The following is a 10729-nucleotide window of genomic DNA, read 5'->3' on the forward strand; positions in this document are numbered from 1 at the left end:
CCCTGAGAGAAAAAGTAGATGGGGATTAAAATTAAGATTAGGGGCCCAAAATGGCCTGGATTACTCATGATTCTTGCTTGCTTTGCCATAGGTGTGCAAAATTTTCTGGTCCTGCCCACTTCAGAGTCCAGGATATCCCCTCTGCCCCTTGTACCCATCCCAAGACCTTCCCTTGGTGGGAGTCTGTTGGCTTCAGGCTTGGAATCCCAGACATCCCAAACTGTTCACAGCACATCCAACACTTAGAGGAGAGAGCATAAATCTGGAACGACAGACAGAGGTCCCTTGGGAGTGCTGGAATTTTGGAGAATCATGGAATGGTTTGGGTTGAAAGGGGTCTTAAAGGTCATCTTGTTCCACCTCCTGCCACGGGCAAGGACATCTTCCACTAGACCAAGCTACTCCCAGCACCATCCTAAAAGATAAGCTAAGCTCAGCCTTCAGAAGCCAAAGCAAGTATCAGGCACTCTGCTCATCCCAGGGTGACATTTGTGCCACCAGGACTGAGGGACAGTTCATCCAGGAGCAAAACCATGAGCTGGCCATGTCACCCTGGCTGTGCCCCAGAGGGGGCCCTCAGCCCTGGGGCTAAGACATGCTCAACTCATTATCTTGATTAAGCAATTGGCAAACTTGGAAAAATGCATAGCATGACCATGAGAAGAAAAGGAATGATCCACCAGATGGATTGTGTTAAGCTTATTTAGGAAAAAAAAGTGCTACTCTACCCCAAAACTTGTGGGAAAGCTTATTGATTAACAGTAATGACACCACAACAATCTGATTAGGCTTCTCCAGCCAATATTCACTAGAACATTATCAAATATAACCCTCCAATAAAAGGTTCTGCTCAATACTCATCTGTTCTGTAAGTAGTAGTTAAATATGTGCTACAAAGTCAAGTAGTAAATTATTGCAAAGAAATGAACCCTGAGCTCCCAGAACATTTGTGCTCAGAGCCTCAGCAAGTTAGAAAGCACAGCAAAAAATAAGGAGCGTATTTTTCACACTTAGAAGTCAGAAAATCATAACCTCCAAGAGCTGGGAGGGTTCCAAACTAGGTTACAATTTTCTACCTGTCGAGGTTCAGCAGGTGTGCAGGTCCCTGCAATATTTCTCCTCGAGCTGGAAGTAAGGATTTCCTTCTTTAAATTAGCTGTTCTCTTCCTGCCTTTGAATAACTAGACCAGTAAATTCATAGTGAAAGGCACTGGCACACACCCACAAAAACAGAAACAGAAATCAAGTGTTTACCTGAATTTGAGGAGGCAGAATCTTCCTACTTGTGCTGATATCTCATCAGCTCATACCAAATACAAGCAGAGCACTAAAAAAACCCCAAAAGCCTGTTGCAGGCAGCAGGTACAGCTCCAGCTCATTAACTCTGAGCTGTCAGCAGTGTTAACAACTCTCTCCTTCTCCTGTTTCCACGTGCTGCAGGTGAACTTCAAACGCCTGGCAAGGCTGCTGCCCCAGTTCCTGAAGGCTCTGAAACCCAAGGACAGGGTTCTGCTCGTGGGCACCTCCAGCAGGCCCTTCGATGCCAGTCTGGGACCTCTCTGCAAAGTTTACCAGAAGATCATTCTCATCCCGAAGCCTGACTACCTGACAAGATTTGGCAAGTATTTCAGTCATCCTCGTGGTAATCCTACTGTTTAAAATTCCTGCTTGTTGCCTGGTTATCCTCAGAACTGCCCTTCAGCTCAAGTCATGCCCCTGGTGTGTCTCAAGTCCTGAAAATGTAGGTTGAATCAATAAAGGCTACTCCAAAGGCCAAATAATAGAAGTGCAATCTGGGAGAAGAGTTTAAAATACTTTTCACCAGCAACTCACATTTCTCCTTGAGTTTAGTGTGCATCAAGCTCAGCTTGAGCTTGTTTTCCCCCCCATTTCAGCACATGATCCTAATTCAGCACACTTTTTCTATTTTAAGCTTTTTTTTTTTTTTTTAACACAGGGATTCTGAATTTCTGGTTCCTGTTTGCAGTTTTGAGTTTCCAGTCTCCATGCTCTAAACAACACAATTTCTCAGCCTCTCCAAAAACCAAACCATGTCAGAAGGACTAAATTTTCTCTCTCACAAATTCCACTTTGTGTGCTTGCAGATCACAAGAGAAATTGTACAGGCATCCATGATTTTGCATGTCTGGTCTATCAAATGTTTACAGTGATAGACAGGCCTTCCCAAATTCTGACAAAATCATTGAATAGTCCATGTACTGAGAATCAAAGCTTGTAAGGAAAACAGGGTTTTTTCCTAATAAAACAAACCTGCAATGTTTTGAGGTTTTAAGCATGCTGAAGTCTGCAACAAACAGCAATAAAAGAAAACAGATTTGGCTCAGGGACCTTGCCACACAGGTACTCTTTCCTCTGTCCAGTGTCACCTTGTTACAAAAGTCTCGCAAACACGTTTTGTGCAGTCCAGTTTCACCCTGCATCCCTCAGAGGCAGCCCAGGTACCCAGGTGAAGCACATTTGGGTGAGCCCAGGACAGAGTCTGGCTGCCTAGCACATTGTAAACCTCTCCCACATTCCATAAGTTTCCTGCTGTGGATGGGAAATGGTCACCAAGTAAGGGAACACGTGTTTCATGTTGGGTTACAGCTCTGAGGAATTGCTGAGAGATAAGGAGACATGAGCAAAACCTAGAGAAAGGAGGTGACAGCAGCTGAATTTAGCTTTGCTCACTTCTGGGGGTTGAGCTGTCACATTCTGGGACTCTCACCACTAACTTGGAATCCTAAAAAATGGCCAGCTCAAAGGATTTCAACTGCACACTTCAGAATGCCCAAAAAAGTTAACTCCTGGCATTTTAAAGCAGAATAAACATGTAGCTTTAATTCTTTGATGTTGCCCCATTTCAGACAGTGCCTGGCTTGTTCTTTAGCTCCAGCCTTCCCTGAAGTTCTATGGAAATAGGATCTTCACCTCCCAATCCTGTCAGTTTTCAGTGACACCCCATTTGAGAAAGACAGAAACTTGTTCTGATGGAAAAATAACGAGATAACAAATACTTGTAAGCCATAGTGCACAGCTACCTGTCTGCTGCAGCCCTCCCTCTGGTTAGAGACCAGACTATTCCAATCTGTGCTCAGTGGGAACAGTAAATATACAATGGAAATCATTGTATATATTGAAGATTCACAATCCCATACTGATTTCTTGCCATTAATCACCCAGCAAGGCAGTGCCTTGTGTTCCACACCTGCACCGGGAGCTGCAGCACACAATATCTGACTGTGTGCATCAATTCCTCCTTTATGAATTAGTGATTCAGCCAATATTTATTGAGCACAAGCACCATTCAAGTAGGAGACCACAAATTGCTGGAGTGAGAAATGCAGTGCAGAGCTGTCAGTAGTTATGGGCTCCAGTCCGTGGTATCGACGTCCAAGGGAGAGCAAGGCAGCTTTTCCAGCAGCACCAACCTCCACCCAACATCTTCATGCTACATCTGAGCATTCAAGCACAGCAGACTCAAAATGTCTCATTCAAGAAACTTCGTAACCTCTTATCCATAATCCTCCTAATCTTTTCAAAATATTTCTATATAATGCTTTAAAGCAAAGCCTGAGGAGGCAACATCAAAGTTCTCCTAAATTTCTCTGAAACAGAGCCTTACTTAACATAAAACAGACCAAAAGATTGGTATTATTCCTGTTGTTTGGAAGCAAAATCTCAGCCACTTCACAACCCCAAAGAAACCAATCAGGTCACAGAAGTTCACAGCTAAAAGACACAACCAAGTTCACCTTTCAAGTAACCAGCAAAACCCCAATCACAGAAAATTTGCACCTTGCTACACAGGCCTGATGGCTGGGAGCCTCTGGGACATGGAGTCCCCCAGCAGCCCTCAGCTCAGCAGCAGTAAGGTGTGATGAAGGTCAGAGCAATAAAACCAGGCTGTTGGTAAAGGTACTTAACTCTACACATCCAAATGGGAACAGTGCACAGGTTCTGTGTGCACACACAAGTAGTTCTTTCCATTTTTACACACATACCTACCCCACTCTAAGTGCCCTTAATGACTTGCTGAGAAGTACTGACTGGTGGCCAAAAATTATCAGTAAGGGCTTAAAAGCACATGTGCCTAAAGGCCCCTGTGCTGCAAATCTGAAGAGGAAAGAGAGCACACAAAAAAAAATAAAAAAATTTAAAAAAAATTGAATTTTGGCTTTCCTGATCGATAGTCCTTATTTTCTTGTTCCAGTATCAAAATAGATAATAATAAAATACATTTCTCCTGCTTTCCTTGAATTGCTGTCTTTCCATGGTCTCTTTTCCATGTCCTGATGCTCAGCACTGTGGAAGCACTACATCCTGCAGCGTGGTGGGGCCCTCACCAGGCTGGTGAACCTCAACTGCCTGGCCCAGGTGTCGGATGGCTTCACCCAGGGACATGTTGTGGACGTGGTGCACACTGTGCTGACTGAGCTGAGGCTGCTGCAGATGGCCAGGAAGCCACTGAGGACTGCTGAGTTTGTCACTTCTCTGGCCAGGCACGACCCGGTGTACAAAGAGGAGGAAGAAATGTTCCAGGTGACTTCCAGAGCTCTGTTGCCTGTCTTTTATCATCCCCTGCCATGTCCAGCCACACTTGATGTAGGGACCTGCTCACTGTGCTGGTGGGTTGGCACCTCACTATTTGAATGATGATTTAGGGCTCAACAGCACCAAAACCCATCTCCCCTAGTCTGGGATGTGCCACACCAGTCCTTATTCTGGCAGCACAGCTGGCAGAGTGCTTTGGTGATGCTGCTGCTGCTCAAGTTGAGCAGAGTGGCCTCCACGTGCATGGATAAAACACACAGGGGCCATTAATTCCATGCATTTGTCCTTTTCCTTCCAGAGCTGAGGTGCTCAGCAAGCCTGGATAGATCACCTTGAGAAGGCAAAACACCTGGCCATTCAATGTCCAAGATCTCAGCCCTTCTCTTAAATCATTTTGAACAATAATTTCTTTAAAAGTTTTCCTTCCGGGCTTTAAAATAAATTCGTTTCTGTCTCAAGCTCCATCCCTCAGGGCTATAAAATCCTGAGGGTAAAACTGAGAGCATTTGAAGTATGTTTTATTCACTGGCACAGAATGCCCAGAAAAGCTGCTGCTGCTCCTGGACGTGTCCAAGGCCAGGTTGGATGGGGCTTGGAGCAACCTGGGATAGTGGAAGGTGTCCCTGCCCATGGCAGGGGGTGGGATGGGATGAGCTTTAAGGTCCCTCCCAGCCCAAACCATTCTGTGGTTCTGTGATTCCACACGTGCCTCAAATGCCCCTGGATCACCTTCAAGCCTGATAAATGCTACCAAATCCTTGGGCACTGAGCAGAGCCCTGCTGTGCCCCAGGGAGCTGCAGGCAGCCCACACCAGGGGCTCCCAATGAGGTAAGACCCCTGTACTGCTCCAGGAGACCCCAACAGAGCCTTCTCCATACCATAGCCCCAATGAGTCCTACTACTTATAAACCCCCACTTTTCCTGGCTGGAAGGTTTCCTTGTTGTCCTGCTCCTCGAACAGCCCAGCACCTCCCACCACAAACAGGATGCTGATTCTCACAGCTTTCTCCAAGGCTTCTCCCACTGCTGACCTAATGATAGTGCATATTTCTCCCAGCCCCGCTGAGTACTTCCCAATTTCCATTTAGAGCCATTTGGCTCGTTCAGCACAGGCAGCATTTGTGATATTTGGCAAATTACTCTTTTTTTTTTCCTCATGCTTCCTCACTAAACCAATATCTCTCCTCAGGGAAAGGCTAATGGTTCAGTGTTACAGCAAAGGGAAAAAAAATGCTCCATCATTCCCAGCTCCAAGTAGTAATCCATTTGTACCCTGAAACATGAGAGCAAGTATTTAGTGTGAGTTTGACTTGAAAATATTATCCCAGTCACTATAAAATGTGCCTGTTTTGTACAGCACCAAGTGCCCAGGCAGCCCTTCATCTGGAACACAGCTCAAATTATCCTGTCCTCAGCATCCCATGGCAATCATCTTCTTGCATTAATTACAGCCCTTAAGAAAGTATTTCCTTTTATCTGTTGGAATTTTGTTTCCCTTAAATGTCATGGAGCCTTGCTGCAGCACCTGTGACATGACACAGGGGAGGAGGATTGTCAAAATAGCCTTGTGCATTAATTAACTCCAGTAATCCCCATCTCTCCTCACACAGAAGCCCCTCTTCCCAAGCTTCCAATCACTGCCATTTCTGGACCTTTCCCCTTGCTTTGCCTTGTCCCTTGTGGAAGTGGGGCAGCTAAAACACTGTGTTCCAAATGAACATTAGCCCTGTGATGAATCTTTGATTTTTCTTCCCTGAAAGCATGAATCTCCCAGTCTGACATTTATATTCTGCCAGTGTTCCAAAATGAATATAAATAATGCAAAATTGGTGACAATGTGATTTCTGCCTTCCATTTACTCAAATTTCTGCCCCAATTACACATCCACATTTTTTGAAATTATAAATTAGTGCACCAGGGTCGTTGATACAAATCCTTACAAAGAAAGGATTTCTGGAGAGGCAAAGCCAGAGCACCACACCAGTTCTGACTGGACCAAAATCATGAAATGCTTTGGGTTGGAAGGGACCTTAAATCTCACCTTGTTCCACCCCATTCCATGGGCAGGGACACCTTCCATGGACCAGGTTGCTCCAAACCCCATCCAGCCTGGCCTCGAGCACTTCCAGGGATGTGGCAATCACATAAATACCTAAGAAAACCCATTCCAAAGCCTGTGGACAGCATTCCTCCAAAATCCAAATATTTTAACACTGATCAGTCACTGCTGCCAGGATCTTCTATCCCCAGTTTAGATGCTGGTGATAAATGGACTTCTATTTTAGCTGTGTCTGAGGAATTGACTTCATTCATCTCATTGGACAGTTACACCAGTTAAAGAGACAAAGTTACTGTTGTGCACTGAAATATTTGCACAAAGAATTGGGAAGAGAACAAAAAGAGACATTCCAGGACTCTTGGCTTCTCCTGCCAAATGCCTCGAGTCCTTTACAAGTGACCCAGAGCTGGCAGGAAGATGATCACCCCACCAAACAGCTCTTTCCACCCCACCAAGCTCCCAGAAAGCTCTTGGCAAGGGTTTCCTACTCTCTCCACCTCCCACTTAAGGTCTGGAGGGTGTTATACCCAGGACACAAAACTAAGGGGGAAATAAAATCTCTGTGGCCTCGTGGAGTCTCATCCAGGGCCAGAGACATCAATGGGTTCTCCTGGCTTCCCTCAGCTACTGCCAGGGAAAAGCAATTCCTGCTGGAGCCCAAACTCACAATCACCACCTCATCCCTCTCTTCCCACTCATGGGAAGGGCCAGGAACAGCAACACATCCCAGCTCTGTGGTTCTCCCAAAGCCAGGAACAGTTTGGCCTGGGTCTGAGGCAGCAAAATTCAATTTCACTGAGAGCCACGCGGTTCCTGCCCACCACCATCCATGCCCTGCCTAGATGTGGGCACACAGGAGGCTGGAGGATGTTTTTATCAGGGTTTTTGAAGGCGAGGTGCTCAGCTAATTCAGATAATTAAAGCAGAATTGCAGTGTCCAGCAGCTAGCTGGACGTTTGACCCCATCTTGAAAAGGTGACACCCAGAAGGACCATCTGGGGTCAGGAGAGGAACATGTTGAGTTTGCCTTCCCTATACCCTTCCAATACTTCTTCTCCCAGCCTCTCTTCCTGTAACACACACTGGGCAACTGGACTAGGCAAATTCTTCAGGGATGCCTTAACAGGCTCAAGCTGGGAGCAGGATTTAGGGTGGAGCAGATGGAAAAGGCAGATTTTGCAGGATGCCACGTTGAGAGGGAGCTTGGAGATGACATGGGCAGAGACGTGGCGTTAAATAGCAGCCCGTGGTCAGGAAGGAAGGCATTTTTTCAATGCCTGGCAGAATCTGCAGCTCTGCTTCAGGCAGGACTTTGCTGAGCGAGATTCTCGTACACTCGGGGAAGGAGTAACTCCCACCCAGTGCTGACTTTAAAGCCTCCTCTTCTCCTTCACTTCCCATTACTCTCACACAGCCCAGAGCTGCCTCGCTGACACCACAGCCCAGGAGCTGGGCAAGTCTGCAGAGCAGCTCCACCAGAATCATTTACAAGTCACAGGCCTGTGAACAGGCATCTGAAAGCAATAAACAGGTTCTTAATGTTGGGGGTTTGTTTTGCTTCCTAAGCTCCCTCATGGAAATCAAAGCTGTCTGCATCGATTTGCAGAGGCACGAGAAGGGGATGATTTGTCTGTTGCCAAGTCTGGAGCAGAGGGAGCTCTGACAAGAGCTATATTCTCTGGAAATAGGGTTGATCATGGAATTTAACATTTCCATAACTATAGCAACACAAATGGCTCAGCTAAGTATTGCTGTTAATGAGACTCAGCTCAATCAATTGTTGCACTTCTTGGGATAATAATGTTCTCAAGAGAGCTGAGGGTTTCATTTTGGCTTCTCCACCAGCCAGCCCGGATTTTAAGAGGTTTGGGTTTTTTAAGGAATGCTCTGTTATAGTAGTAAAATGTTTAAGTAGTCTGACTTGCCCTGGTTTTGGGTTGTTTTTTTTTTAATTTTATTAAATGCTTTTTGGTTCTCCAGGCCTGGTATGCCAAGACTCCGCTGGGGAAAGCATGGAGCACAGCACAGGCAGCAAAGAAAGAAGAAAAAGGAAAGAAAGGAAAAGGGAAAGGGAAAAAGTAACTTCCTCAAGTATTTTTCACCAGGCCATACCAGTCACAACTCTATTTCTCTGTGAAGGCGTGGCAGATTAACGTTATAGGTATTCCAGGGAAGAGAATTCCTCTCCAAATGAATTTTTTAAAAGTTAAAAAAAAATTTTACAAAAAGGGATGTAACATGTAGCTCTCAGAGGATAAAGAGTTAATGACCACTGACTTGCTCAAGCATTATTTATTCTAAGAGATTTTAGGGGGCAGAAGGGTTCATTACTCAGGCCTGTAACATGCCATCAACTTTTAGGCCATACTCATTTATTTCAGCAAGTAACTCTACTTAAAAATTGATGTCACTTTAAAGTCTTTCATTACTTTAATATCCTATATGCTTTATAAAACTAACTGCTTTATATATCTGTGGGTCTAAAGCGTTACAGTCCTCAATAAAACTATTACAGCTCTAAAGACTGCTTTTTAATTGGGATGGATTAGGAGGCACTTGGTGCAATCCACCACAAGCTGAATATTTACACAGCTGCAGGAGGAACAGCACTTGCACCTTTTGAGGCCTTAGCACAGACAAATTCATATAACATAGGTATCAGCAGAAAGAAGGAAGCAGGGCAGCCAGGTGGTAATTTGGGTGGATATCCAGCAAAATCTGGTTTTAATCTATTTTGCAATAGAAAATAATGCCCACTTAGCTTGTTTGCACAAACAGCAACGTGTTTGCTGCTTAATGCACCTTGTTTACTTACAAATCAGCAATTTTGAGGGCAAAGGATTTATAAGGACATGCTAGAGCTTTGGGGCACCCTACAGGACACTGATGGAGGCAGCACCACCTTCATGTCAGGCACTGGATCACATTCACCAAGATCTCCTCTAAGTGAGAGCCACAAACACCTGGTTTTCCCTCTGATCACAGAATTCCTGTGTGGACTTGACAGCAGGTACCTGGAAATACAGAGCCCACCATGCCTGGGGAGCTGAGGAACCTCTCTGTGCCTGCATCAACAGCCTGGGAGGCGCAAGCTGGGCAGCACTGCTGGAAAAAGCTGCTGGGAAGGGGATGGTATTGAGCCCCTCCTGCTCCTAAGAGGCAACCAAATGGAAAAAGGCACTCCTGGGAACAGGAATGCCTGAGACAAAAGGCCTGGGAGGATTCCTGGGTGTAACAAACTGCAGAGAAAATGATTTGAGTGGTTGTGTCACTGTGCATGGTGGAGGGAACTGGATGGGTCTGGCTAATAAAGGGAATTTTCTCTCTGTAGGCTATCCCAGCACATGGGCTAGAGCCACCCCAATTTGGGATTTCTGTGGTCCTTTCTAGCTATATTTTACAGTCTGGTACAGGGCTCCCCATGATTTCACCCTTCCAACTTTGAGGCTGCACCTCCAGCCCCACCAAGGAGATCCAAGCAATAACAGAGGAAATTCTTGTTCCATCTCCCCTGTGCAACCCCTCAGGACATTCCTGATGGACACCAGCCCTTCCCTCAGCAATAATCCAGCTGCTGGAATCTCCACAAGACCCACACTAGGGGCTACCAGCCCCTGGGTTCAATCCACTGCAACATGAAGCTGCAAATGTCAGCTTTCCACCCCTTATTCTTTGGAGCAGGCTGTGGCTGCCCAAACTCAGGGCTGTGCTGCTCAAATAAGGCACTTCTAACTTCATCCTTGGGGAGAAAAGCCAGGCTCTCCAAAGAGCTGACAGGGCTGGTGTTTAAAAACCCCTCATCTCCGCTCTCATGCACAAGGAAACTAATTTGGGTAATTCTGCCCTCAATCTTGCCGACAGCAGAGCCCTCCTCTCCACACCAGGTCTGACAGCACGACGTGGTGTGATGAAAGGACCACATTCCAGCAGGATGTAAGCAAGCCCATTAACTCATATTTCAGCAGCCTCACTGCAATCTCAATAGCAAAGGAAAAGCAGCTGACTGGCAACATCCATCTCCAGGGCACAGTGCCCACCCCAGTGCAGGGAAGATGCTGAACTTCCACAGACCTGCAGGTTTCACCCAATAGGCACCAATTCATGGGGAAAAAAAA

At 45.9% G+C, this 10729-nt stretch overlaps 1 protein-coding gene across 1 annotated transcript in view; it reads left to right on the top strand.

The window, feature by feature from the left end:
* Positions 1–9136, top strand: part of IQCA1 (IQ motif containing with AAA domain 1) — a 100007-nt gene extending 90871 nt beyond the window's left edge. The window contains exons 17-19 of the mRNA XM_068196662.1: positions 1441–1618; positions 4304–4542; positions 8595–9136. Of these exons, the coding sequence (XP_068052763.1) occupies positions 1441–1618; positions 4304–4542; positions 8595–8696 (519 nt within the window). The 3' untranslated portion in view covers positions 8697–9136. The remainder of the gene's footprint in view (positions 1–1440; positions 1619–4303; positions 4543–8594) is intronic.
* The last annotated feature ends 1593 nt before the right edge of the window (positions 9137–10729 follow it).

Source organism: Anomalospiza imberbis, chromosome 7 (genome assembly GCF_031753505.1).
Source record: "Anomalospiza imberbis isolate Cuckoo-Finch-1a 21T00152 chromosome 7, ASM3175350v1, whole genome shotgun sequence".
Classification (NCBI taxonomy): domain Eukaryota; kingdom Metazoa; phylum Chordata; class Aves; order Passeriformes; family Viduidae; genus Anomalospiza; species Anomalospiza imberbis.